This window comes from Calcarisporiella thermophila (genome assembly GCF_041956535.1).
Source record: "Calcarisporiella thermophila strain CBS 279.70 unplaced genomic scaffold VTP21scaffold_2, whole genome shotgun sequence".
In the NCBI taxonomy this organism is placed as follows: domain Eukaryota; kingdom Fungi; phylum Calcarisporiellomycota; class Calcarisporiellomycetes; order Calcarisporiellales; family Calcarisporiellaceae; genus Calcarisporiella; species Calcarisporiella thermophila.
In genome coordinates this window covers 1,010,245-1,035,951 of record NW_027192192.1, presented here as the reverse complement: position 1 = coordinate 1,035,951, position 25,707 = coordinate 1,010,245, and the positions used below count along the sequence as shown (strand labels likewise).

Here is a 25,707-nt window from a genome sequence, read left to right as displayed (position 1 = left end):
ATGAAGTTATGACTTGACTGCTGTTTTGAAAGGGTTCTTTGACACTTCCAGGATGGCGAGGGAGGACCGTCTTAGAAGCTGCAGCAGCTGTGGCATTTTTCCTGTTTGCGTGAATTCTCGGTAGATGGCAAGGTGGTCGTCGGCAACAAGATTGGCGATCTCCAGGCTCTTCTCCAAATTGCTGGCGATACAAAAACAAGAGGGGTCATTGGTTATTCCATGCTCGCTCGCTTCAAAAAGGTCAAGAGTAAGACTTACCCGGGGATGACGTCTCGTGATTCGTAGAGGGTTGAGTGAAGTCGGATGACCATCTCTGGTATATAGATCTCACGCAGGCGCTGGAGCTCATAGAGTCTCCGCTCGTCTATTAAGGCATCAACCGCTTTAGTAAGGCCGCTTATCCGACAATTTCAATGCATATAAAGGAAGGATATCTACCATCCAGACTATTACCTCCCAGCTCCTGTCCAACCACCTCGGGCTTTAGCCAATTGTCCTGCATCAGCTGCAGCACGCCTTCCTCGACGGCTTGAGCAACCGATCGCAACGTGCGCGACCACTCCGCAAACTCTTGGTGGTAAAGAGATCGCCTAGGGCCTGTTGATGGCTTGGCGCCCGGTTTGCGGTAGAGCACCTCGATAAAGCGGGAGTAATGTGAGAGACAGTTGAGTAATGCCCGGTAGTGTAACTGTTCGTAGAGGCCAGGTTGGAGCTTATCGTCGTCGGGGTCCTGGTGTTCAATCCATTCTTTCTGGATGAAGTTTTGTGGCAGCGACTGGACCAACGCGTTCGCGGCGTTGATTTTCCCATGGACTGCAAGGCAGAAAAGTAAAAAAAAAAAAAGGGTTAGGCGTGCAAAGGCTTGTGAAGTAGCTCTAACAGTGCGAAGCTTACCCAAAAATCTCCGGAGAAGTGCGTTGCTCTGAATCAGTGCCTCTGCGTATTGGGGAACTTCCAGGGTAAGCCATTCCAGAGCACGGATCTGTATTTCATCATCTGGATGAATAGGATCGGTGACATTGGAAAATTTAACAGGCTGATCTTCCACGAGTGGCATTTCCTAAGATCGTAAAGAGGGGAGGTGTTAGTTTTCACTATTAAATTGAGATATGGAAACCGAGATGAGCCATACCAGAGCCATTCCTTCTTCGAATATCATCTTCACCGTCTCCGAAAGAATGGCATCTACGTCGAGGTTATATTTATATGCAATACTGAGATATTCAAACCGTGTCTTTTTATCCTCTCTGATAGCTAGAAGTGAAAGTGAGTGAGGCAATATGTTTCAAGCGCAAGTGGGAAGGTGGAGACACATACTTTTTAAGAACTTGGCATAGGAGTGCACTTGCAGATCGTGGGGAAGTTTCGATGCGTAGAGCGCAACGACACGCGACTATGCCCCAAGGATAAGAAGGTTAGCAGAGGAGGGTGACATTCAGGATTAAAGATATTTAGGCTCACTTTTCCACTTTCTACAAGCATGCTCACATAGCTCTGAATAATTGCGTCTCCGTCTTCCTCCGGTAATGAAACTCCAATTGATCGCAAGTATATGACGAGATGCGCCATAAAGCGTAGCACATGAGAACGCTCCCAAGAGCTTGATGAATAAGCAGATAAGGCTACCATTTAGTATTAAACAGACGATTTGAGTCAAGCGAGAGCTAATACCTTAGGTGCTTGGATGGGTCAAGGAGTCGCTCTCTAAAATCTCGTAAAAGTTCGTCAGTTCGATTTAGTATTATTAGCGCCTGGATTAAATGGAATGGTTCGTTTGCCGAAAGTCTACAATAATTAAAATAGAAACAGATAGACACAAACAATGTCAGCGTACTTCGCTCCGATGAACGTATGAACAAAGCTAGGAAATACCGGAGCTCCTCTGTACCACTTCTTGACACCCGATCAAAAATTTCCGCTGGGGTCAGATCATCAGAATCCGACGGTAGTGAAAATTCTGGGTCGAGCGTCCGGCCGCGTCTTAAGAAATGCTATGCAGCAAAAATAAATCAGGACATATTCTTGATTGCTGCAAGACATATGCCAGCCAGCTACCTGATGCAATTGTGCTTCAATAAGGGCATTATAGTAGGCCCATAAGAAATCCTCCCAAGAGTGGCACACTGGAGTCACTCGTTCAACATCCCCACATAATGCAGCGTATAATGCGCGCTCGTAAATATCTAGGCTCTCCTAACAGTTTACCAGACAATTGTCTCAGGAATTCACTAGAGCATAAAGGAGAGAAAACAAAGTGCATACTTCTTTCGCTATTTGGTAACAGGTTGCTTTCCAGAGAAGATGGTTTTTATTGCCGGATATTGCGCCATATTCCTCATCCAATCCTATTATCACTTAAATTAATACAGCGATCCAAGGTATTTATACATACTAAGATAAACAAACCAAGAGACTGATCCGAAAAATAGCTCGAGCGATCCTCCTCTAGATATCGATCCGAATAATAGAGACCTCCACGCAGACTTGCAGCCCGCCACAGCTGATTGCTGGCTCTACACAAATCGGCAGCGTCATCTAGACGGCCGCGTCTAATGTATTCGTACAAAGTTCGGATCATGTCCTTCTCGTAGAACTAGAGAGAAAGAAAAAAGAATTTAAAAACGAAGGTAACAAAAGCCCAGAATATAACCCTTAGCATACAGCATCATCAGGATCTAAATTCTTTTGTTGCCGATGGGGTGCGTCAGGATCAAGCTCCGTCACAGTGTCTTCCGAATGTTTTAAGAGGAAATTATTCCGTTTCTTTTCCTTTACAATATTCTTTGTGCGGAACCAATATCCAGCGCGTACTCGAGTGGGATCGAAGCTAGGGGCGATAGCCTCAAGCCAGCGCTTAATTACCTAGAAAAACATACAGATTGAATGATTGAATTCACAAGAAAAAAACGACAAAAATGCCGTTAAAAATACTTTACCAAATTCTCCTTCAACGACTTATCATAGTGGAATGCATTTTGTACCAATCGGAAGTCCGTATCGTATGGCATATCGAGATCGGGCACCTCTGCATCGTACGTTTGAGCACTCACTCTTTCGCTAATTGCGATAAAAATGGTTTCAGCTGAAGCAACATAAAAAAAGACACGCAATTAAATGCGCTACTAACGGGTAGATCATTTGAACTAAGAGCCATGTACTCTTTTCTGCCTCCCACAGCTGAAGCTCTTCTGCCTGTGGAAGATTGCGAAAAGCGGGATCAAACGCGGACATGTGATAAAGATCCTCAACGCTAGAATGTGAAGGAGAGCGGGGTAAATATATAAAGCTGAATATGTGCTTTGGACATGTACAATGTCAAAGCAGCAAATACCTCTTCTGGCAGACTGATTTATACAGATTTGCCAATCCCTTTTCAGGGTCCATGACGCAGATCTCGGGCGTGTTCTCTAGGGCATCTGCAAACTTCTCTACTTCATCGTCCGGAACAGAAGGTACCGGGTCTGCCCACGAACGGCTACCCGAGCTTCTTACACTCAAACTCATTATCTTAAGTGGTGCGCGTTCGCTCTCGACGCGATCCCTCCGTTTCAACTCTAATTTGTTTAATGTGAGAGAAAAGCCTCTGAGGCGCAGTTCTCTAGTCTATATCGTCCCTTGCAATTCGAAGTTCTCGCGGATTTTTACAAATAATTCTGAAATAACTTTGGCGAATTAACTATGGGAGGCTACTATATCATTGCCGGACGTAAGGTTGCCAATCACTGGGTAAGTAAGATCGAAAAGAATACGCGGCCCTTTGATATGAAGAATCTCGGATATGCTGCCGCAGCGATTTGGATGCCTTATTCCACCTCTAATAGCAACATTTTCTAAACCTGTCTTTTTATTTGTTCCGCTTTTCTAGCTTGCTTTGGGTACAATTGGCACCTTCGGTGGCCTGACCTATCTTGCCACGAGGGGCTCGAAATCCAAGCCTGCACCTCGGCCTGAACCACCTGCATCCAAGGATGAAGACGAAATTATTCGGGAATTCATGAAGTTGGCAGAGGAGGAGGAGAAGAAATAAATAGAGTGTATTCAAAAGGATTTTCAACGTATCTTGTCTGCTTGCTTTAATACATTTTTTGAATACTATTTATCACTTGTTCCTTTCGAGAGAAAGTCGAGACTAGGGAGCACTGCTTCCGAGAAAAAAAAATCTTTAATTTTAAGAAATCTATAGTCCTCCTTGTACCGAACGCATCATTTTTTTATCATGCATAGCACGTCTGTTGTGATTTGCGCGTTTTCCTTTGCTTCGCTCTTTATTTGCACGCTGTCGCTCGGGGGAAACGGGTGGTCGATCAGCTGGAGGCTTTCTTCTGTTTGCCGGCTTGTCCTCTTGAGGATTATTTTCGCGCGGAACTTCACGCTGCTCGCCTTTCCACTCGTATTTCTCGATCAACTTGTCTTTCCGTGGCTAAAGAGGCAAAAATATATGAGTATACCAAGAGCCTCTGCCAGTACTAACCAAAAAAAAAAATTACATTGCGCTGGAACATTATAAACCATCCTTCAATCTGCTCATCTGTCATCTGCATTGTACGGCGCATTTGCTCGCGCTTAGTCGATCTCCGTGCACTTGCAGTCCGTTCAAAGACCGCGGGATCCGTAACAAACAACCGGATGAGTTCGCTCTCGTTTAGAATGCCGGGATCAACCTGTGTCTGCTGTTTGCCTTCGCCCTCATATTCATCCACAAGACGCACCTCAACCGCACCCATGTTCATTCCACTCGTGTCGTATGTGTCGTCATATTCATCCTCATAGGTATTGTAAGCTGCCTCAATAATATCGGATTTGTATTCTTGGACAAAACTCTTATCATTCAATAATCTGTCTGCATTCACTCCACTATAAAAGCCGTGATAAGATTTAATTGCCTGCTAGAGCAAGTATGCAGCTTAAGATAAAATACCCCTTCTTTCCGATATGGACCCGTTCCGGATCAAGTTGACGACCGGCAAACACATCGAATTCATCATTATCGTGGATATTCCTACGCTGAGATAGAGGACTCTCCTCAACCTGCATTCGGGCCAGATCGGTCTCCAAGTTGTCTAGGTCTGAATATGCAGGAGGAAGTGCTGAAGGGGACGAGATGGCACTAAAACAAAAGAGAGGAGCGCATATGTTATAATAAGCTCTCGGAACAGAAAAAGCTGTTCTAGTTACCGCGGCATTTTGCGATCCAGGCTATTTAATCGTTCCGGTAATGTTCCCTCCAATAACCGCATTATAACAGCCTCTGTGTCGTCATTGAATTCCACCAAACACTCCTCAATGAATCCGTCGCCTAAGTCGGGGAAGAGATCTTGAATGTGTGAAATGCGTAGGGTGCGATCGACATAACCAGGGTCGGCCTATCAGTGAAGTGCTAAGTAAAATGGGAGGAGAGGGTGGGCCCTCTGTGGTGTTTACCTGAGTCGTGCCATTAAGAGGTTTACTCTTTCGCTTATGCTTCCCTGAAGCAGCGTTCACAATCCGTTCTAGACGTGCTCTCCGCGTATCTCCATCCATACTCATATTCATGTCTCTGATTTGCTCGAAAGACATGATGATGTAATCAAGGCGTGCTTCATCACCTGCAAAGGCTTCGCTGCGTATCCGTCTCAGCTTATTGCTCATCCGCCACTCTATCTCAAGGTCAACCAACAGCTGGGTGTCTGCATGGGTTGGAGCGGGCCGATCGATCTGTGATTGCTCTAGCATCCAAAAAAAGAGATCATTCAGCTGCTCCAGAGCATTTTCTGCTTCGCTTGTTTCAAAAGACTCGAAAGGTTCAAGCGCTCTGCCGTCCTCGGAAGAGCGAAAGCCAAAATGGAGGAAGAACAAAGCGTCAAGTGAAAAGCCTGCTATTGCCAATAGCGCCTCTTTTGCCGTCTCCACCAAAAACCATTCCGCACCCTCTACGTCCACTTTGCCTCCTTTGTCCATATTCTGTGATACAAGTGGCCACATGCGTGGAAGTGCAACGTTGTATATCCGCATAAGCACGCGCCAAAACTCGCCGTGCCGACAAAATAAGGAAGCAATTTCATAGGAAACACAGCAAAGTCCTGCAATGGTCACACTTATGTCGAGTAGACAGTTAAACATCGCGCTGTGTTGCCCAGAGGCCAGAGTATTGTCCCCTTCTCCATCGCTCTCGGCATAAGTCTGTTCAATGTCAGTGAGCAGTTCGACAATGGAATCCACAATGGGTTTGAACTCCTCCATAAGATCTACCCTCCATGACTGCACATTCTTGTAAATCTGGCCTACACTGGATCTGTTGTTTCTTCCATACAATGCTGCAAGATCCAATAGCACTGGCGGATCAACTATCCAACGCTCCTCTTCTCGTAGCGACACGCTGGATATTCGCATAATAAACATGAGAACTCGTTTAAGAAGATTGGTTTCTAGTGTGACCGCCTTATATGAAGGCGAAATATGGAAAGAGGGGATACGCGGGTGGGTGTGGAGAAAAGATTCGATGAAATGGAGTACGGTAGGGTTTGTCTCGATATTTTGGCGGAATTCGCTTTCTGGAAGTTTGAGTAGGCGAGAGAGTTGATGATTCCAGGATGCAGCGGCTATACACCATTCTTCTTCCGAAACATCCCTCATGCCTCTGTTAACATAAGGGGCTAATTGTAAATCACTATTAGCCAACATGGCCATAATAACACAACTGCTGAAGATTAACTGCAATTATGCAACTGCTGTCTTTTTCCGCGCAACATCTTTATGGGGGTTTGGTGGCTTAGCCATCCTTGACTCGATAAAAAATGGTTAATTATGGTAATTTTCACTTTAAAACTCAAATAGACAATTTAACTTATGAAGCTGAGAATGGAAATGTCAGAACATTGACTAAAGACCAGAAAAACTTGATGGATCCTGCAATTCCGGGTCTTATTAACTCGATTTTGCCAGCTGGAAGCACTCTCTTGGAAGTGAACTAGCATATATTTCCATTGCCATTCTCCACCCATAAATGATCTCTTTCGAATACATTTTTCGCCCAAGCTACTCCGTCCTCGGGCACTTAATTCGTTCACATCTCTGTATAAATAATACTTTTTGGCCAAATCTCTTTGATTTTATACACATCAATAATGAGAGAGGCCAAAGTTGGTGCCTCAGGTGAGCCGATACGTGAAGTTGACCAAAGGTCGTGGGGGTGATTACAAGCTGTAGGTTAAGAATACACGGCTAGTTTTGTTGAGGGATTCGATACTTTCTCTCCTTTCCGGCTCCCAGTTTCCCGGAAGTTAACATTTGCTTTTCCTTTTGGGGATGATTCCCAATTCCAAATCTGGAGTGGCAGTATTTTAGAATAACTTTAATTAAGTTACTCGAATACTTTGCCTTAATCATCCAATTTCCACTGAAACTCTAATCAAGATGGGAGAAGCATTATTCTTTGCTTTCTCGACTGTTCTGAGTCTCTTGCTTCTGTCCATCAAGATCTTCTTTTTCATGATGATTGCGGATCTGGAGGTAAATTTTTCATACCCGAATGATCAGGGTTTGAGTTAATCAATTATTATTGATTTCAGACCGATTATGTGAACCCCATTGATTGTAGTAGAAGATTGAATAAGGTAACCGGAAAAGCATGGGGTCAGCATTGATTACTTGAATCTTACTCTTTTTAATCATATTAGGCTGTTCTCCCAGAGGCTGGGATTCAGGCATTCTTCGCTTTCGCCTCCCTAGTTACGGGCCACTGGTTCACGTTCCTTATGAATCTTCCGCTGGTAGCGTGGAATGCTAAAAAGTAAAACCCATCCTAACAGCTGCAGCTCAATCTATCCTCATTCCTTTTATATTATTTGCATTCCAGAATCAAAGAAAATAAACATCTCTTCGATGCAACTGAGGTGTTTAGGCAGCTTGGAAGGCACAAGAAGGAGCTCTATATCAAAATTGGTCTCTATGTGGTGGTAAGTATTGGATTTGTTTTGAAGTATCCAACACAATGCTTCCTCAGCAAGATCGTTAACTTTTATCCCCAGCTCTTCTTCTACTCCCTCTTCCGTATGCTTTTCTCGATTGCTGCCACTAACCGTCCTGATAATATCTATTATCCGCTGATGTAATGAATGGATATCTTGTGTTGCAAACCAACGTTATTTATTGATTAGAATGCTATTATTAATATAATGTTATTCAACATGGCTCCCCTGCTCCTTTTGAGCATGCCATTCGACCTAATTTATTCTATATGTTTGTCTATGCATACATGTATACAAAAAAGTAAAATAATACAACGAAAATTACAATAACTTGAGTGTACCCAACGTCGTTATTTGGTCTCCAACTTTTTCTCCAAGTTTTCCACTCTCCTCGCCAAGTTTTCCAGTTCTCTCCAAACAAGCATATCGATCGCCTTGCATCCCATAGGGCATCTTTGGGGAGCTAATAAAGCGGTATAGAGTGCCTTGATGTGCTGTAGAGAGGTTTGAAGCGCAGCTGTACTGCTTTTGGTCTTCATTAATCCGGATACATTTGGATTCTCCTTCGTTGTTTCTTTGCTCTTCCTAGATTGAGAGCGAGTGCTTCCTCCTTTAATGAGGGACTGCTGCTGCTCCTTCAGCTCGAGTGCGACTTGGATACTCTTCATCATGCTTTCAGTTGGACGAGGAGGGGGTTTTAACGGAGAACGTATGCGAGGTTTGTCACCCAAGGGATTCGCACTGACCACGCGCTCAGAAGATATGCAAGTGTGGTTTTGAAAGAGAGGTTCCTGACCATTGTGTAGCTTTCTAAAAGGCAATATATTCAATGTGAAACGAGTGCATAATAAGTGATAATGTACAGGCCAACTAACAGGTTTTCAATATTGCTTGAAATTAATATATTCTCGATTTTCATTCTCTTCAGTCTGCTTGCATCCCGTTCATTCTCTTCCTGCGGTCTGCTCGTCTTTCGAATAAAAGCACCTTCATTTCGCGGCAGGTTGGAAATTCTGGGCTCGAGTGGAGTTGGCCTCGTGGAAATATTGGCAGGCGTATCCACATCAGAGGCGATGCGGCTTTCATTTGCATTTCTTTTATGATTATGTGACCACAACTCTAATGGGTTGGTTAGTTTAGGGAGTTGAATAGAGCGGCCGTCGTTCGACCTCTTGATGGCTGCGCACATTACTAAAATAAACAAGTATGGAAGCAGGAGATCAAGTCTGTGGCTATATGTCTTTTTCTCTTTTATAATATAATATAATATAATAATAATAATAATATAAAATAATGTAACAAAGAGAATTTTGAAAAAAAAAAAATATTACATGCAGTTAAATAGAAAAACAAGAGGGAAAAGAAAACACTCCGTCCAGGTTTGTATCTCGAACATAAAGAGGAAGCGAGGGTTGACAGGTTGTCATATCAAGTTAATGTAGCTCATGTCTTTTTTAGGGTTGTAATAAATTGGGCTTTGGGGATATTAAGAATATCGTAATTCTTGACATTTTAAACGGGAATTAATGCCAGTCGCGGGTTTACTAATCCACACAATTCATCTAATACAATATTTCAATTTTAGTGAAAACGTGGGTCCATTTGAATCCTCTACCATTTTACCGGGAAATCGTCCTGCACCCATAGGGGTTACGCCTGCAATGGTTGCAAAAGACAACCCAAGTTTTACCCTACTCTATTCAAACCCATATTTCCTTTGTTAAAGGGTCTAGTCACTCAGAGTCGACATAGGTGTTAATGCGCTTTATCTGATTTTTCATTCATCGTGGTTTCTCACTACCCTCAACCCTCCCCCCCCTTCACGATGTGAACCGTGTCCCTCTCTGGTGAACAAGTCATGCTCAATGCTGGGGAACAACCAGACAATTTCTTATTAAAGTATAAGAAAGAGGAAAAGGAGGGAGGGAACAAGACGGGTATACCAGAAATAATGGAAATTCCTTGAGAAAATGTATTAAAAAAAATGCCTGTGACATATCCATCATTGTTTATAAAAAGAGAAATGAACATTTTTCTGAGAAGGATGATAAATATAACATGATAATAAAACAACTAGAGGGAGAATAATTCGAATAGAGTGCAAGGGGTGAAATAAAGAAATATGATATGGGGATATCATAGCATTAAAGTGAAGGCGGAATAGGATGGTTGGAACGCGATACTTAATTAAATGGATATGGATGCGATCAAAGTGGCACCCCCTCGGTAAATGTAGGGTCTGATTCGCGTTTGAGCACCAGCCAGTGCACCCCAAGGGTTCCCGACACAAATCCTCCCTCGCAGTATGCAAAATAGTACTCCCACTTACGCCTGAAAACATCGAGTTCCCGTTGGGTCATTCCCGGACTTTGCTCCTTGAGGGCGGCCGTGATCTCGCACTCAAAAGTGTCGAGAAAGCGTTCCCTCCATAACCGAAGGGTCCGAACGTAATGGGGTCCAATATTGATGACTTGGTGGGGAATGAGCTGGTTCTCAGAACCTTTTTGTGCAGCGACCATAAGGGTAGTTAGGGATGGCGAATGCCCTCCTGAAGAAACCACGCGCGGTGGACAGGTTCAAAAGGTTAGGTCTTTCAGCCAGAGCAGGCGCTATTGAGGCCTATGCCTCCTACTTACCGGGGAAAATGTGCTTACGAATGAAATCGACCTGCTTGCAGTAGCTCTCGTACCGGCTCTCCGGCATCGTGATGCCTTGCAAAACCATAATGCCCCCTTTTCGACGCAGAAGTTTGTGGCAGCATTCAAAATAGGTGGGCAAGAATTCGGCCCCAACGGCCTCCACCATCTCGATGGAGACTATTTTATCGTATTGGTGATAGGCCGGCAGGTTGCGATAGTCACAAAGTAGAACCTGGATCTGCGAGGAAAGCCCCGCTGCCTCGATCCGCTCCTCAGCAAGCACCTTTTGTTCGACGGAAAGCGTGATGGTGGTGACCTTGCAGCCAGTGCGCGTGACAGCCTAAAGCAACCAAAGGCCTACGTCAGCCATCGGGCCCTCTTGCATCCCCCCATTTCCCAAAAGAGGGGGAGAGGGAGGGGGTCGGAGACGCTTACCTCGATAGCGAAGGAGCCCCACCCGCTTCCAATTTCCAACACGTGATCGCCCGAGTGTATTTTCGCCAACTCTATGACCTTCCTAATCTTGTTCAGCTGCGCATCCTTGAGGGAATCCGAGGGTGATTTCCAGTAGGCGCAGCTGTAGGTCATGGTCTCATCTAGGAAGGTGGCAAACATGTTATTCGAGATGTCGTAATGGCTCGAGATGTTGTTGACCGCGTTGTTGATGGTGTTGGCGAGTCGTGAGTTGGCAATGTAAGAGAAGAGCTGGAAGAGGGAAGAGGAGGCGGTGGCGAGATCGTTCAGGTGCTCACGGTTGGCAATGAAAATCTAGAGCTTGCGATTAGAGTTGATACGCGAGGGTAAGCGCAATAAACCTAGTATGCTTACTCGGATCAGCCCCACCAAGTTATCGCAGATGACGTCGCCGTTCATGTATGACTCGGCGAATCCCTATAAGGTAGACCACGATGAATACCAACTTCCATTGCCCCAAATAGCATTTGAAAACAGAGGGGTCCATTGACCGTACCATATCTGAGAACAGCAATACTCGGACCCAGAACGCCTCGCTGACCACTTTTAGGTGGACGCGCATATCGCTTTCTCGGTCACCAAACTCGTGGATATGGTCTGAGCACGCTACGCGTATGTACCCCACCTTGATGTTTCCCATGGTGGAACAGAGCGCGTATTTGGCTAGAAGTCATTGAGAAGAGAAAAATCAGGTTCTCTGTGGAGGGGGTAGGTCAGTCAAGCCAGACCATTACCCAGGTTTACGACTGGCTTAAAGGAACCCTGTACTGCGTAGTCCTTCAATGTCTGGACTCCATTCTCGATGAATTCAAGCAATATTGACGAGGAATTCGATTCCTTTTGCCTTGAGTACATGTTGGCAGAAGAGTTTCTATTCGACCAATTGAGATGCCGCGGTAGTGTTGAGTAGGGAAGACTAGACCGGAGCCGAGCGGGAGCGCTGAGGAAGAACGAGACAGGAGGAGAGAAGAAGACAGACGGAAGGAACACGGTATCCGTTCCACCAGAGCGTGGTCGAGAGTGAGGGAGAAAAAGAAAAACGGAATAAAAACAAGGGAGAGTTTATATTTTATAGACAGTTGTGTCGCTGCAGGCCGTGGAGGGGCCGAAGAAAGGTGGTCAGAAGCTTTTGCAGAACCTTCTGCACTCTTTCTCCCCACGGAAGTCGTGCATAGCACACAAAAAAACACTAAACACACTAGGCAACAGCACGAAAAAAAAAGCAACAGGCAGGCTGCTGTGGAAGCTGGAGCCAACGAACCAAGAAATAAACTTGATTTTCCCTACATAGTTTGATGGGAGCATAGCCAGCGGGGCTTGCAGAAGGTTTATGGAGAGCCATCGCCCAAGAGCAAACGGGATTCATAATATTGATAGACCTTGTTCTCGCATATTGACGTTATTGGTCCTTGCTCTGGCCAAGGGGTCTAGGCCGTATTCCGGTGAGAGCGCATCCGATTCATTGCACATAGGGGTTCCAACGACTACAAGCCATGGTTTCTCTTGGATGTTCCGCCATTGGCCTTGTGCTATGGCCTAGGTCCGAGGGAAGGCGGAAGGGAAGCGGTTCTTTTTTAAATTTAGCCCCGATAAGTCGATGATGTAGACTGGCACACTCGCAGATAGGACGCACCTGCGGAAGCGCTGCATAGGACGACGGATTTTTCGCCGGCCGAGCAGGAAGAGGACCGTGGCAGTGCTGTTCACCGTCTATTTAGTAATATACGGTGACGTATGACTCGAGACCACAAGCTGCAAGGAAAAAGAAGCGCAAAAAAAGAAATGGGCTCAACCACCCTCATGCACTCCGAGGAGAACAGTGCCTGCCATGACGCGAGAATTCACAAGTGCACCAGCAACCGCAGCGTCCCAAAAAAAAATCCACGTCAAAAAAGCATTACCAGAAACTCTCCGGCCAGCATTTAATTTTTTTGGGAGAGGCCGAGGGAGGCTGCCGACGGAGAAACGAGGGAGAGGCGAGGGCCTCTGTGCCCGAGATGCCGAGAAAGGAGGGCAGCGTTCCCTGGGGAATTAGGAGCTCAATGCAGGAGGCTCCCCTTGCCCTGAAGCACTAGAAACCCGGGGTGGCTACATCCGCGTCTAATTTGGTGAGAGCATGGCATCGCCTGGATCCGATCGAAAATAGACCCCTTGGGGAGGAGAGGAGGGGAACACCCGCGCTCGCCATTGTTTGGCTAAATTATTCCCGGAAAATAACAGATGTTGCACCGGGAGCCCCGAAAGTCAGCGTGGCTTCCAGTATGGAGGGGTGGGGGGAGGCGGCAATGATGATTTATTTCGCGTTGTTTTCGGCCAAACTAGTCAAAAATGCAAGAGGTCCGCCTGGCATGCATCCGCGAAGCTTTTGTTTTGATCCATCTGGAAAGCTTGATCGTGTGGCCTGTGCATTCCGCCATTTTTATGCAGGTTAACAAAGCTTAATATATTCTATGTTTTCAGCGAGCTGGTTAACGAGCATTACGGGTGACTCGTCCCCTCCCCTCCCAAGCTCTGGAGAAAGCCTAGAGGAGACAGTTATTACATACAAATGCGGAGAGACGAACAGGACTTAGGCTTTATTTTCCTTTGTGCTGTAGTGCTCCCATTTCTCAGATTGCATCCATTTTCTCAGTGGGAGGGTAATTAATTGACCAATGTAGTAAATATAATAAAAGCACCTGCCTCCTTTTATCCCCCCTCCCCCCTCCTATGTCTTTGTGCCACCCTTGGGGCCAGGGAATTGCAAATAATAAGCGCGACAACCTTTGCAAACGAATGGAGAGAACAGGGTAGTCTACGACAATGCCAGAAGGATAGGAGGATGGCAATCGAGCATGTACATCGGAGCGATTCCAAGCTGCTCTCCACAAGAAAATCACCGTTATCAACCATGCCTTTGAAAACTAAACGCTGGATAGGCTTCAACCCTTCCTACGACTGTGATTTTCGGGTTGGCTTTGGCCCGCTCTGTCTCCGAGAATGAATCCAAAGCCATGCATAAAATTCACTCATCGTCACCTTAGCTATTACTATTAAGTTGAGGATCATCGCGACAAGATCAGATAGCCACTTGGCCCTCTGCACATAATGCTGTAGTCATAAGCTTTCCCTGAATTAGGCACCATGCGGCTTCGGCCAACACGTAAGCCAATTTCTGCTCTATGCCTTAAGGGATATTTAACCGTGAGATCGGCATGTTCACTCCTTTTGAGTGACGGAGCGAGCTCCTCAATGGCTTCAGTCTACCGCACCGACCAAGATGAACTGAGGCTCACCATGTCAAACCTCTTCTGTTTTTTTTATCCTCTTGCGTCGGCGCTTATGTCATTGTTGTAGTGGAGTTGTCCTATCCTCCCCTTCAAACCTGCTTTGTGATTAGTTCGAATTGGTCCATTTATCTGCATGAGCATCATCTCCTGGCCCTTCTCCCCGAAACCTGTCCATCGATACATCCTAGATCCTATTGATTAAGTGCTTTGGAAATTCACGTTTTTGATGAGCTTGTCCAGGATGGCCCAGAACTCGTTTCTGAATCCATATTAGTTTCTAACCTTTTTCGTTTGTCGACGAGGGAAGCACAAAATAGAGTTGAACGCTTTCCGAACCTCTTTTTATAAGATAAAAAATCTATGTTCATCTCATAGAGATCGACAAAAATAATAGAAAAATGTCATAGAAAAACAAAACAGAGGCAAGTGAATAAAAGGAGCGGTCTAACATCTGTCAGGAAAAATAAAGGATTAAACTTTGGGCCTGGTTTTTCTTTGGGAAAAAAAAAGGTGACCCTTTTTCAAAGTAGATCACTTAGTGGTGCTCCTTTTTCTCGGTCGGAATATTATAGCCAATTAAACTCCTTCTGCCGATGACTTCGCCAATGAAGAAAATTCCCGCCACTTCCACAGAGTAGATGGCAGCCTTGGCGGCGTCTGTAACGCTGAGGGACTTAAGATAGTTAATGTCGAGAGCCTTGGTGGCCTGCTCTTTAGCCTGATTCCACTGAGCTGAAGAAGGGAATGCCATGCCCTCGCGGATGTAAACCTCCTTGGCGAGCTCCTTTACTACAAGGGCATTGTTGATGATGGGTCTTTCGAGGTCTGTTCATTTCAAGGTAAATACGGAATCAGTGAATGGGATTCCGGGAATCAAGATCCGATTCGTTCTTACCAATCAACTTCTTGACGATCCCTTGTCCAGCCTTCGTTGCCTTTGTCACGGTTTCTGACACCTTGGCAGTGTTGATGGTGCTAGCGTAGCGTCTGGCAACAAGCACACGCGAGGCTCGGAGGAAGTTGGCCGACATTTTTTGTGAAATAGATGTGGTGGTGATAGAATACAGATTTCGCTAGTGTTTTCTTTTTCTCGAAGGAGAATGACGTTATGGTGTGACGGCTATTCGAATTTGAGGTTCTCACTATCAAAGAAGGCATCCTACGATTTTATTAAAATGAAGAGAAATAATCATATAATCTTGTTTTGGGGCCATTAGCACGAGTTTAGGGACGAATGGAGCATGTTATTAGTGATGATTCAAGAATAGAAAAAAAAAAGAGGCCACTATGGTATCAGAGCGAGGGCGGTAGAAGCATAGGCGGAGAGATGTTATCCACCACCTGAAAAAAAATAGGGAGAGGAAAAGAGGTGCTTAGCCGTTTCCCAGTGGAATGGTTGGCGAGGTTAGATCTTTTACCTTTTGCCCGCAAAGTAATTTTACAATGGTGAGCGCAAAGAGGAAAGCCGTGCCTGGGCCACGACTCGTGACTAAATTATCGTCGACTACCACGCGAGACTCGGAATAGTTGTAATCGCCCTCCAACTGCTGCTGCACACTAGGGTGAGACGTAAGAGTTTTCCCCTTTGCAATATTCGCAGCCTTGATTGCCAAAGGGCCTATGAAATAGCTTGGGTGAGTGGGGGTGCGCTCTTATGGACTTAGAAACAGGGGACCATACCTGCGCAAATGGCACACACGAATTTTCCATCCCTGAAGGCTCCACTCAACAACGTCTGAACTTGTGCATTAGCCGCAAGAGACTGCGCACCTGCCATGCCCCCGGGAACAATATAGGCATCGTATCCTCTGCGTTTTGTCGAGTCTAAATCAGAAAAATTAATGTCGGGCTGGATCTGAACCCCCCGGCTGCAATGCGCCGGGCCGAGATTGCCAGACGATGGCACCAGATCCACCCCAGCAACCGTCACGTTAATTTCTGCGCGTCGAAGGACGTCGACTATAAATTTGGAAGGCCAAAGGTAGTATTAATCTACTGGAGTTCCCAACTTCATCGAAGCCATTACAAACGAACCAGTAATGACCACCTCCATTTCCTCAGAGCCATTGGTCAACAAAACTAGAGCAGATTTTTTCTCCATCTTCTCAGTAATATGTCTTATTTTTATTCCGAGAATTGCCAGTAAGGATTTATAAAAGAAATAAAAGCGGCGTTTCTCTTTCTTGGAGAAAACCCAGTGGCCAAAACTGGCAGTCCCATTTCGCGAGTCCCCTCCACTTAAAATGGCCAAGAATGCGGCCGCTTCAATCCTGGAGAACACTAGCGGGTTGGGCCATTTCTCGGCTGCAGCGGCGTGCGATGCTACAAATTGGTACTAGTACGGAAATTCCTCGTAGAAGGCGCAAAAAACCAAGGAAAAATGAATCGGATACAGGATTGCTCCAAAGCATTGTGACCAGAGACTTTGGTATTACCGTTTGGCTCGAGTCAAAGACATTTTGAATTCAAATTTAAACTTTGTTAATATGGCCTTCCTGGCTCGGTTGTTTAACGGGAAGCGCTTTAGAGCATGGCCAATTTCTTAATAGTGTCTTCTATTGATTTGCGCGTCCTTGGCAATAATGCGAGCGAAAGCGTCGAGGAGAGAGGCCGGGAAACGAGGAGAAAATGGGGGAAAGCGGGATAAACAATCCTGCGGCAAAAAACTGCCTTTGGGTTCGTAGTAAAAAAAAATACCGCGCACAATTGTAGCACTGCTAGCAGTCGTCATCTGATGTGGAAAAGCTCCGAATTTTCAAATACGCGCGCGGGACCTTATCCTCTCTACTCTCGCCCCTCCCTCATATTCGAGTTACACGATGAGCGCTCGACCCTCCTCCCTCCCGCCGCTGTCCATATAACTCGTGTATTTCCCCCATCATACCCCCTCCACTCTGCTGCAGCAAGACCGCGCTAGTGACCTCGATGCACGCCACCCTTCCCGAGCCAAATACCTCCTCCCCACAAAAACGCACCCTCGTGCGATCGATAGCTCATGCCTTCCGCCGCATTAGCCTGCACGCCAGCACCCATCCCGCTCCGGCCGTCGAAAAAAGACATACCTGGCACATCGATAAGGTCGGAAAGGAAAATGCGGCGCTGGACCGATTCGAATTGGTGGAGACTTCGAGGAATTCGATTGAATCGCGCTCCTCGAGAGACTCACCTGTGGCTCCCATCGAAAAAGAGAAAAGTAGACGTCACTCTATGTTTTTACCGGCGCGAAGGGAGATGAGCAGAGCCACTGCAGGAAGAGAATCGGAGAAGGGCGATGAGAGGATGACGGCCGAGCGCGCACAAGTGGCACAGAAGAATGTGAAAAAAAAGCTGTTTAGGAATCGGAAAAGACATTCTGCTCCGCCAGAAGACCTAAAAAATAGGCACCGTGTCTTGGCCTATGAGCCTACTACAAAGCAACAGTAAATTCTCAATTAATAATTGTAGGCCGCCCTGGAGGAACAATACTAACACTCGCATTTCTGTCTCCTAGCGCTCCTGACTATTCGGCCTCGTTCGACTTACCCTTCGAGCATAGACCGCAGCCTCTGAAGCGAGACCACTATATCCCTCTCCAACACGCTCAGCGCAATTTCGTCAAGGCACCCCAAGTAGATATCATAGATTTTCTCCCCACTCTTACGCCCAAAAAGCCTTCACCCTCGCCGGTCATATTGGAAGAAACGCAGAAGGAGTTAGAGGAGGAGATAGATGAGGAGGAGACATCTCAGGTCTCCCCCGTGGAGAAATACAGGCACCGCCACTCCGAGTTCCACAAGTCGACAGCGCATATAGAGAAATACGTTGCTGAGCAACAGGCACGTATGCAGAAACTAATTAAGCTCTCTACTCTCAAGGCCAAACAGTATGTAGTGGAGCAGAAGGACACTTTCCTCCAGATCCCTTCGCCGCCACGACGCGCTAGAAACCCACGCCGGTCGGATACCCTTGACTCTGCAGACAGTGCAGACACCATTGTTGCCGACGCAGATGGCCATTGGCTGCCCCCACCAAGCTCGCCTGCAGCCTCGTTCTTAAGCGCAGGAGGGTACGACGCAGATGCAAGCGAGGGTGAGTCGTACTTTGAAAACTCGGGTGAGCTCTCGCCGGAAAATAAAAGAGAAGTGTTTGCGTCTGCATTGGTGAGCCCAACGGACACCCCGCTCACTGAAGGTAGGCTTGAAGAAGAGGGCAAGAACCTGAGCGAATGGACGGGAGATACACCGACCATCGTTGTTTCTTCGGACTCGCCGATGCAATACCTTAAGGATCCCGAGGGAATAGGGGTGATCATGGAGGCACCCTTTTTCGTAGAAGATGTGAATAGAGCCATCAACTACAATAGAAAATGACGGGCCTTGATGACCCGGCGCGCAATAGACGCTATAAGTTGGTTGAATTTTTGAGATCTAACCCTACAATATACCTGTTATCCGCTATAGTTCCCTTTCTATCCATTCGTACATACATTCATATACATATAAGTATTTATGGCTTAGTCTACTTTTTTTGCTCTATTATAATAGATATGCATTATATGATTATTTTTTGAAAATAAACCGTGTGTGCTTTAATAAATGACCTGACTTGCTGCATGCAAGTGGGTATGTCTCTTTAGAAGAAACCAAATTAGAGAGCCTTTAAGTTCTCAGATGAAAGATCGTAGGTATGTATAGGTACATCAAAATGGGTCGAAATCCCTTGGTTCGGTGTTGAGAGATTGAGATAGGGAGGCCAGGAGAAGGATGGGAAGAGGTGAAGGAAAACAGGGTGCATCTTTTAATCCAGCTAATAAGCATTGGCTTTCGAAATCGAATGCCTATGCATTCGACCTGGAGATAGTATCGACTAAGCCATTGCCACCTGGAGATACGATTTCTTCTTCGTAGTTGATAGGCAACCCGAATGCATTCTTCAGCCGTTATCTAATGAGTTCCGACCCAACTTCTCAACCTCTCACCGTTCGCCAGCCCCGCGTAGAAATCGAATACTGTACGCAGTGTCGATGGATGCTTCGAGCGGGTAGGTATTCTAGCACCAGACCCTGGATTTCACTCTCCATTACCCTAACTCAAGCGCTTTTGTAATCTCAATACCAATATGAATTAGGATGGGCCGCGCAAGAACTCCTAACCACCTTCTCCAACCAGCTTGGCGAGGTGGCTCTCATCCCAGGAAAGCAGCAGAGTGGCATTTTTTGCGTACGCGTGGATGGCGAAGTGATTTTCGATCGCAAGAAAGAGGGGAGATTCCCCGAGATGAAGGAGCTGAAGCAGCTCGTAAGAAATCGGATTGCCCCCGAGATGGCGCTCGGACACAGCGATAGTCCGGTCAAGTCTCGAGAGGCAGCGGCAGCCAGTAGGGAGAAGAAGGGAGAGGAGGAGGCGCAAGGGGGGGCTGCAGAAGCACCTGCTTGTCCTCTGTGAAAATAGAGGCCGCAATATTGAGGTGGTAAGCAACCGAGTTTTTTAATGTGTGCACCTAATGTTCATATACAAAGTGTATTTGCTGGGCATAAAGTGGAAGAAGAAAAAAACACAATGTAACAAAGCAGGCAAAAAAAAAATAAGCACACTTAACCAGGAAAACAAAATCACACAGAAAATAATAAAGAAACAAAGAAAATATTCGTACAGTTTTTTTTTGTTACTATGGTAAAGAGAAATATCCCAACAAAAAATGTTAGATATTTTCAAATCTTTTATGAAAGTCTTTTTTTTTGACATAAGTTAAGTTTCCATAGCGAATTTGGCTGAATGCATTTATCTCGCTTAAGCGCTTCATATCCTATTTGTAGTCCAGGTTCACTCCCTCACGACTGTGTTAGTTTCCGCACTTGGGCAAGAAAATCCGTTCCGTCTGCCATTGTGCCTACTAATAAATCGAAACAATAGAAAAAGGCCAGGATTATATCTCTTTCCCTCTCATTCCTCCTGGAGCCAACTGAAATTTACCTTTGGGGCTTATTACGGAGGTAAGAGCGTTCTTACCTCCCCAGGCCTTCTCCGTAGTTTTATACACCTCATATTTCTCAGCTAAATCCACACGGATTGCTCACCATTAGATGGACATTGAATCGTAAAATAACCACACAAATATTCATACCTGATTCCGAAGGGTGGTTCATATTGTTGAGAACATCCGACCATGCTATAGGATAATGAGTGGCTCGATCAATGTGTTTGAGGCATAGAATAAGGGGAATTACCTTGTGTAAGAAACGAAGACACCTCATGACTATTCAGACCATTCACTGACACATGCGAGGCCGGATTGTGTGATGGAGAAGGGCCCTCGGCCGACTGGCTGCGCTGCAAACCAGAAGGGATGAAGCTTGGCCGCCCGCCCTCCTTTCCATTGCGACCTACCAAGGGACAGCATTAGTGGGATGGACATTTTCTGCGAGATGGTTGTTGGAGTGGGAAAGGATCGTGGGGAGAAAAAAGCCGAAAGACATACCAAAGGAGTTCTTTCGCTGCTTGGCCCCAAAGTCCCGCCTATCGCTCGGCCTGAAGCTAAGAGGAAATCTCAAATTAGTAAAACGGTGAAAGATGTTGGGAACGGGATCCATACTGCCTCTCCTCCTCGCGAGCGGGGCCAGCCATGATTATTATATTATATAAAATAAGTAATAGTATAAAGGAGATATACTAAGGACGGTCTGGAGCAAAAATAGGGATAAAGTATTATTAAAGTAAGAGATGCACGTAAAAAAAAATATGAAATTTTAATTGTTCAATGCTTCTCCTTATTCCTATCCTTATTCTCGAAATTGAGTGCTCACGTCACCGTATTTGTTTTCAAACCTGCACCTAATTTACCAGGCCATTGAACCTATTCATCGTCTTCGTTTTCCTTCGTATAAAAAGTGAAACGATGCCCGAGAAAGCCATCAATACGCCATATCCCGTCATCGATACGGATCCACACATATCCCGTGTGGTGCGCTATTTCCGTCCGTCCGATTATGCGGCGTGGGGAGTTGGCACTGCTGCCTTCCCCGCCCTCCTATACGGAATGGGTAAGGAGAACTGAAAATTGAAATCGATCCTTGCTAGGTCGCCAGGCCAGTGCACGATGCTGCCGGCTGCTCACAAGATGCATCTAGAATTCATTACTAATCCTGCTCTACTTCTCTGTCTCGCCCAGATCAAGTCAATCCAACCCGTGCGCCCCGTGGTCTCGGTACAGCTCTCAAGCTCGCCACGTTCTTCGGCGCCGTCGGTGGCTTCATGTTCGCCTATCAGCGCAGCAGCAAGCGTTTCTGGGGCTGGTCCGAGAATGAACGCGAAGTGCAGCTCGACAAAGAAGAAATGGAGCAGCGCTTGAAGGAGGGCAAACCCCTCTACGGTGAGTCCCATCTCAGCCCCTACATGCAGGGCGTGTCGTCGCGCACCAGCAAGTACTCGGCACTGAAGCTCCATGCTGTGCCATGGTTTAACACGACGAATCATGAATCGCATGGAGTCGACACTAGCAAGTATCAAGCATCTGAAAATTAGATTGACAAATAGACAAACAACCTCCGGTTCGGGGTTGCGCTTTTGCGTTGAAATGTGGTTTAACTTGCTGTGTACTTTTCTCCTCCTTATTCGGTATCCTAACTTCTTCTCTCCCTTTTCTTTTTCTCTTTAAATATTTCATAAAACTTATTAAATCCGTTTATATTATCATGATTTTTATTTTTACTTTTTGTTTTTGGAATCAAACTCGTGCGAATTCTCCGATATCCATGTCTAAGTAAACAAGGAAGTAAAGGAGGAGGAGGGGGAGGGGGGGGAGGAGGGGGAGGAGGGGGAGGAGGAGAAAGGGAAAAGAAAAAGAAAACATGGAGGCCTCATAGTTTTTGCTCCTTGAAAAACTGCTTTTGTTGGCGGCAGGTGTCATTTCTGCAGTCGGGGCATTGGAACAGCATTTGAGGGCTAACCGTTTGTTGGCTCACGAGATTGGCTTTCACTAGATCGGCCATAGCTTGAATGAAGAGCGGGTCGTCGTTAAGGGATTCGGCGCGCTTCAACCCGGTGATCCCGAGCTAAAGTAGATTCAAAATACACTGAGATTACGGCCCTGTTGAACAAGGTTGCAGACAAAATTTTTTACCTTTTCGGCCTCCTCCCCCAGTTCCAAATCAAGCTCGAAAAGCGTCTCAATATGATCGGAGGTGAAGGCGATAGGAACCAAGAGTATGTTTTTGTGGCCTTTCTTTGCCAGACTCTCTACCGATGTGCTAGTGGCGGGCCCAAGCCATGCAGAGGGGCCCACTTTGGACTGCCACACAAGCCGATACGGATTTTTATGCCCGAGACGCTCCATCACCCGCGAAACGGTGGCGGCCACTTCGAAGGGATATGGGTCCCCGCGCAACACCACGGACATGGGGAGAGAGTGGGCAGAGAAGAGCAGCACCACCTCTTTGCGAGCTTCAGGAGAGTAATTTAAGAGGGCCGCCTCAATCTTCTTGGCGAAAGCTTCAACTAATCCAGGGTGAGTCGGCCAGCGATCAATAACACTCCACTGGATACGTTGTTCCGGGTCGAACTGCTTCAATTTCCGGTATAACTCATTGAGACTGCTGCCAGTAGTCGAGCAGGAGTATTGAGGGTACTGCGTGAAAGCAACTGCACGAGAAACTCCGTCGGCTTTCATCTGCTCTAGCGCATCCTCCGTTAGAGGCCGTGCATAGCGAAAACCGATGTAGTGTTTGTGAGGCGCTAACACGAAGAGCAGTTTTTGAGAACTAATCCCTTACACTTGAACAAAAATGAACACTATAAGAATAAATACCAGTTTCCGGCGAGATGCGATCTAAAATTTCCGTCATTAATTTTCCCTGCTTGTCTGTCCAAGCTCGGATAGGCGATCCTCCTCCAATCTGTTGATACTGATCTTGAATCTTGGGTGTGCGTCTTTTGGCGATAAGAGGAGCAAGGTAACGCTGAAATGGGAGCGGAATTAAGTCTCGATCGGAGAAGAGGCGAAGGAGAAAATCATGCACTTCGTCGGTCGTAGAGGGGCCACCCAGATTCATAAGGAGGATGCCAGTAGGACTGGAGAGCGTGTCAACCAAGTTAGAAAGTAAAATAGGTCGATAATAAAAAAAGAAAACATTACGGCTTGTTGTGTTGTGGTTGAGGATTGGCAGTTGAAGGTGAAGCGGTGCTCGCGTAATACCGAGCTGAGGAGACGTATAACGATCGGGGCCCATTTCTCCTAGCTGAATCGGAGGAAAAGCAAAAGTTGAATGGTTGGTTTGGGAACATGTGTGTTAGAGAAGAGGTAAGCTTTAGACCCACCGATTCGTGAAAACTGATTGAAGCGCCTGAAGGCAGTAATCGCGTGAGTAGTCATCACTTAATAATATCGGTGGATAGAGTGAAAAGCGAGGGAAGGAATCGAGGGCGGAAATAAAGCTGCACAATCGAGTATCGGTGATGCTGATTTTTCGCTTTGGTAACCAAAATTTACTAATTCAAGCCCAAGTAACTTTTCGGCTTCTCTCTCTTTTGCAGTGCACCGTGTCTCCTCTTCCCGCTCTGCATTGTGCCTGCACAATGCTATACATGTTGGGGTTCCTATACGATGCCCTCAGCCAAGATGTGTTGAGAACTTGTAGATCACCTCTCTCATAGATCCAAACTGCACAGCTTCGAAGCCTCAATATAACCCTAACTCTCGGGAGATTTTTCCCGTGAAATTGGAGCGGATTCCGCTCGTTTCCCCGCAAAGTTTGACTGCCGAGAAACAGCCAAGACGGCACATATGCAAAATAAAAACTGGAGAAAAGCCGAGGGAAATCCGGCAAAACCAAAGAGCATCCTACTCATATTTTCCTAGCACAGAATGGCTGCTATCTATTCTTGTTTTTCCCCATTTCTCGGGCTATCTTTCGAAATCCCGCGGTTGCCTCCCAGAGATTAAGGGTCGACGCATCTCTCCGCCAAGTTCATCCAAGATTGCTCCACGGTCTATCCCGCTCCCATCTCTCACTCTACAATCCTCAGTGCGCGCTTCAGCGAGAGTTCAAATCCCCTCCGCCTCTCCAAATCCGCCACCAAATCCGCCACCAAATCCGCAGTTTCCATATTCGAAACCAACTGGCGCAAGAGCGGGAGACGGCATGGCGAAAATATCATGCTGAGCATCGTTTTGGGAAATTCCCTAAACGCGATCTCGCAACCCGGTTATACTATCATCAGCTTCGCAGCCGACACCCCTGGTCGCAAGGGCCATTTTACTTTTGGCATGGAACTCGCGTGAGCCGCGTTTTCAAAACAGCATTTCTCCTGGGTATCCCAGTTGGGCTGGCGCTGGGGGGGACAAAAGTGGCCCTCACAGTAGTTATTGGTGGAGTGATATATGCTCTTACTGCCCCAGTAATACTAGCAGTCACCGGGTTGGTTGCGACTACCATGGCAATACTGGTGGCGGCAGGGTTGGGAGTTGTGTGCGTAGTCGGCATTCCTGCGGCAGAAATGAACTATCGGATTAATCAGCTCGTTGAACATGGTTACCACCCAGAACAGTGGTCCATTGTGGCCGCCCCCCAGGATTTCCCCAGCGCGGTCGAGAAATGGATCGCCAACAAATCCATCCAGCATGAAGTGGGGTTCAAGCATATGCTTGACAGCAGATCCGATTCGCAGGGGAAAGGCCTTGATATACTAAGGGATAAACTGATCAAAATATACGAAATGGTAGAGAGTGAGCTCTCAAAGCGAGAGAATGCTGGCGAACAATATCCGGAGACGGTGTTCTTAAGAAGCAATCAAGCTTGGTTGGTGAACACGGTAGTGCCGGTGCACCGCAGGTTGCTGCGGGAGAAAAACTCTCGTCTAGACCTGGGACCCGATGCCAGTTTATCTCAGTCAACGGCGCAACAATCAAGTTAATTCCCACTATCTGATGAAGTTGTTGCCGATGGCCACTAATCCACTGTTATCCGGCCAAAAATATTTTATTCGGATAAATCTTCTGATCCCTAAGTTTCTATACCATGATAATTTTGTAGTTTGATCTCTGTATATAAATCTAGTTTCAAAAACCTCTATGCAAAATGTAATTTCATCTCAATCTCAAAGGCATTGTGTTGAAAGCCAGTTTCCCCCGTCTCAAAGCACGACATCTTTATACTGAAAATATTGTCACAGTATCTTTTACAAGCAAACTCTCGCTTATTCCCCCTACTCCTAACATGATCGTCTATCCCACTACTATGCTCTCTCCATTACTAGGATGAATACTTCAACTTATTATGCATAGACAATTTGAAGAAAAGTTTCGCTTAATTCTACCTCCAAAAAAATTTTTTTGAGTACACTCATTAATGAAAAGGCATTATTTCTATCTAAGATGTATATCAAACTGCTATGTTCAATAACACAT

General features: G+C 46.1%; 17 protein-coding genes across 17 annotated transcripts; 6 read left to right on the top strand and 11 right to left on the bottom strand.

Moving 5' to 3' along the window:
• Positions 1–6: 6 nt before the first annotated feature.
• VTP21DRAFT_4535 (uncharacterized protein) lies at positions 7–3,504 on the bottom strand (the record flags this gene model as incomplete). The annotated part of the gene is made up of 16 exons (XM_069394957.1): positions 7–181; positions 259–364; positions 439–813; positions 895–1,060; positions 1,133–1,254; positions 1,318–1,393; positions 1,462–1,600; positions 1,672–1,785; positions 1,873–1,991; positions 2,056–2,193; positions 2,263–2,345; positions 2,407–2,593; positions 2,662–2,862; positions 2,937–3,057; positions 3,128–3,250; positions 3,332–3,504. 16 exons carry the CDS (start codon positions 3,502–3,504, stop codon positions 7–9), a joined length of 2,418 nt encoding a protein of 805 aa, XP_069256143.1.
• A 174-nt stretch (positions 3,505–3,678) lies between these two features.
• On the top strand, positions 3,679–4,027 carry VTP21DRAFT_4534 (uncharacterized protein; the record flags this gene model as incomplete). The annotated part of the gene is made up of 2 exons (XM_069394956.1): positions 3,679–3,726; positions 3,866–4,027. 2 exons carry the CDS (start codon positions 3,679–3,681, stop codon positions 4,025–4,027), a joined length of 210 nt encoding a protein of 69 aa, XP_069256142.1.
• A 150-nt stretch (positions 4,028–4,177) lies between these two features.
• VTP21DRAFT_4533 (uncharacterized protein) lies at positions 4,178–6,666 on the bottom strand (the record flags this gene model as incomplete). Its single annotated transcript, XM_069394955.1, has 5 exons — positions 4,178–4,420; positions 4,488–4,854; positions 4,919–5,107; positions 5,176–5,363; positions 5,422–6,666. The coding sequence occupies 5 exons, from the start codon at positions 6,664–6,666 to the stop codon at positions 4,178–4,180; spliced, it is 2,232 nt and encodes a 743-aa protein (XP_069256141.1).
• A 726-nt stretch (positions 6,667–7,392) lies between these two features.
• Positions 7,393–8,090, top strand: VTP21DRAFT_4532 (uncharacterized protein; the record flags this gene model as incomplete). The annotated part of the gene is made up of 5 exons (XM_069394954.1): positions 7,393–7,488; positions 7,548–7,592; positions 7,656–7,768; positions 7,835–7,934; positions 8,007–8,090. The coding sequence occupies 5 exons, from the start codon at positions 7,393–7,395 to the stop codon at positions 8,088–8,090; spliced, it is 438 nt and encodes a 145-aa protein (XP_069256140.1).
• Positions 8,091–8,296: 206 nt separating this feature from the next.
• Positions 8,297–9,135, bottom strand: VTP21DRAFT_4531 (uncharacterized protein; the record flags this gene model as incomplete). The annotated part of the gene is made up of 2 exons (XM_069394953.1): positions 8,297–8,756; positions 8,822–9,135. The coding sequence occupies 2 exons, from the start codon at positions 9,133–9,135 to the stop codon at positions 8,297–8,299; spliced, it is 774 nt and encodes a 257-aa protein (XP_069256139.1).
• A 1,018-nt stretch (positions 9,136–10,153) lies between these two features.
• VTP21DRAFT_4530 (uncharacterized protein) lies at positions 10,154–11,914 on the bottom strand (the record flags this gene model as incomplete). Its single annotated transcript, XM_069394952.1, has 6 exons — positions 10,154–10,494; positions 10,583–10,925; positions 11,021–11,353; positions 11,414–11,476; positions 11,556–11,722; positions 11,794–11,914. 6 exons carry the CDS (start codon positions 11,912–11,914, stop codon positions 10,154–10,156), a joined length of 1,368 nt encoding a protein of 455 aa, XP_069256138.1.
• Positions 11,915–12,421: 507 nt separating this feature from the next.
• On the bottom strand, positions 12,422–12,889 carry VTP21DRAFT_4529 (uncharacterized protein; the record flags this gene model as incomplete). The annotated part of the gene is made up of 3 exons (XM_069394950.1): positions 12,422–12,595; positions 12,693–12,769; positions 12,856–12,889. The coding sequence occupies 3 exons, from the start codon at positions 12,887–12,889 to the stop codon at positions 12,422–12,424; spliced, it is 285 nt and encodes a 94-aa protein (XP_069256137.1).
• A 1,214-nt stretch (positions 12,890–14,103) lies between these two features.
• VTP21DRAFT_4528 (uncharacterized protein) lies at positions 14,104–14,511 on the bottom strand (the record flags this gene model as incomplete). Its single annotated transcript, XM_069394949.1, has 2 exons — positions 14,104–14,301; positions 14,428–14,511. 2 exons carry the CDS (start codon positions 14,509–14,511, stop codon positions 14,104–14,106), a joined length of 282 nt encoding a protein of 93 aa, XP_069256136.1.
• A 352-nt stretch (positions 14,512–14,863) lies between these two features.
• VTP21DRAFT_4527 (uncharacterized protein) lies at positions 14,864–15,359 on the bottom strand (the record flags this gene model as incomplete). The annotated part of the gene is made up of 2 exons (XM_069394948.1): positions 14,864–15,153; positions 15,224–15,359. 2 exons carry the CDS (start codon positions 15,357–15,359, stop codon positions 14,864–14,866), a joined length of 426 nt encoding a protein of 141 aa, XP_069256135.1.
• Positions 15,360–15,621: 262 nt separating this feature from the next.
• Positions 15,622–16,429, bottom strand: VTP21DRAFT_4526 (uncharacterized protein; the record flags this gene model as incomplete). Its single annotated transcript, XM_069394947.1, has 4 exons — positions 15,622–15,669; positions 15,747–15,946; positions 16,009–16,287; positions 16,363–16,429. The coding sequence occupies 4 exons, from the start codon at positions 16,427–16,429 to the stop codon at positions 15,622–15,624; spliced, it is 594 nt and encodes a 197-aa protein (XP_069256134.1).
• An 824-nt stretch (positions 16,430–17,253) lies between these two features.
• On the top strand, positions 17,254–18,677 carry VTP21DRAFT_4525 (uncharacterized protein; the record flags this gene model as incomplete). The annotated part of the gene is made up of 2 exons (XM_069394946.1): positions 17,254–17,747; positions 17,819–18,677. 2 exons carry the CDS (start codon positions 17,254–17,256, stop codon positions 18,675–18,677), a joined length of 1,353 nt encoding a protein of 450 aa, XP_069256133.1.
• Positions 18,678–19,253: 576 nt separating this feature from the next.
• VTP21DRAFT_4524 (uncharacterized protein) lies at positions 19,254–19,751 on the top strand (the record flags this gene model as incomplete). Its single annotated transcript, XM_069394945.1, has 2 exons — positions 19,254–19,347; positions 19,435–19,751. 2 exons carry the CDS (start codon positions 19,254–19,256, stop codon positions 19,749–19,751), a joined length of 411 nt encoding a protein of 136 aa, XP_069256132.1.
• A 42-nt stretch (positions 19,752–19,793) lies between these two features.
• On the bottom strand, positions 19,794–20,051 carry VTP21DRAFT_4523 (uncharacterized protein; the record flags this gene model as incomplete). The annotated part of the gene is made up of 1 exon (XM_069394944.1): positions 19,794–20,051. The coding sequence occupies one exon, from the start codon at positions 20,049–20,051 to the stop codon at positions 19,794–19,796; it is 258 nt and encodes an 85-aa protein (XP_069256131.1).
• An 86-nt stretch (positions 20,052–20,137) lies between these two features.
• On the bottom strand, positions 20,138–20,930 carry VTP21DRAFT_4522 (uncharacterized protein; the record flags this gene model as incomplete). Its single annotated transcript, XM_069394943.1, has 6 exons — positions 20,138–20,199; positions 20,280–20,360; positions 20,431–20,475; positions 20,534–20,689; positions 20,785–20,840; positions 20,899–20,930. 6 exons carry the CDS (start codon positions 20,928–20,930, stop codon positions 20,138–20,140), a joined length of 432 nt encoding a protein of 143 aa, XP_069256130.1.
• Positions 20,931–21,201: 271 nt separating this feature from the next.
• VTP21DRAFT_4521 (uncharacterized protein) lies at positions 21,202–21,827 on the top strand (the record flags this gene model as incomplete). The annotated part of the gene is made up of 2 exons (XM_069394942.1): positions 21,202–21,346; positions 21,475–21,827. 2 exons carry the CDS (start codon positions 21,202–21,204, stop codon positions 21,825–21,827), a joined length of 498 nt encoding a protein of 165 aa, XP_069256129.1.
• A 335-nt stretch (positions 21,828–22,162) lies between these two features.
• VTP21DRAFT_4520 (uncharacterized protein) lies at positions 22,163–23,673 on the bottom strand (the record flags this gene model as incomplete). Its single annotated transcript, XM_069394941.1, has 5 exons — positions 22,163–22,357; positions 22,426–23,036; positions 23,110–23,372; positions 23,437–23,539; positions 23,619–23,673. The coding sequence occupies 5 exons, from the start codon at positions 23,671–23,673 to the stop codon at positions 22,163–22,165; spliced, it is 1,227 nt and encodes a 408-aa protein (XP_069256128.1).
• A 203-nt stretch (positions 23,674–23,876) lies between these two features.
• On the top strand, positions 23,877–25,214 carry VTP21DRAFT_4519 (uncharacterized protein; the record flags this gene model as incomplete). The annotated part of the gene is made up of 2 exons (XM_069394939.1): positions 23,877–23,934; positions 24,160–25,214. The coding sequence occupies 2 exons, from the start codon at positions 23,877–23,879 to the stop codon at positions 25,212–25,214; spliced, it is 1,113 nt and encodes a 370-aa protein (XP_069256127.1).
• Positions 25,215–25,707: the final 493 nt, after the last annotated feature.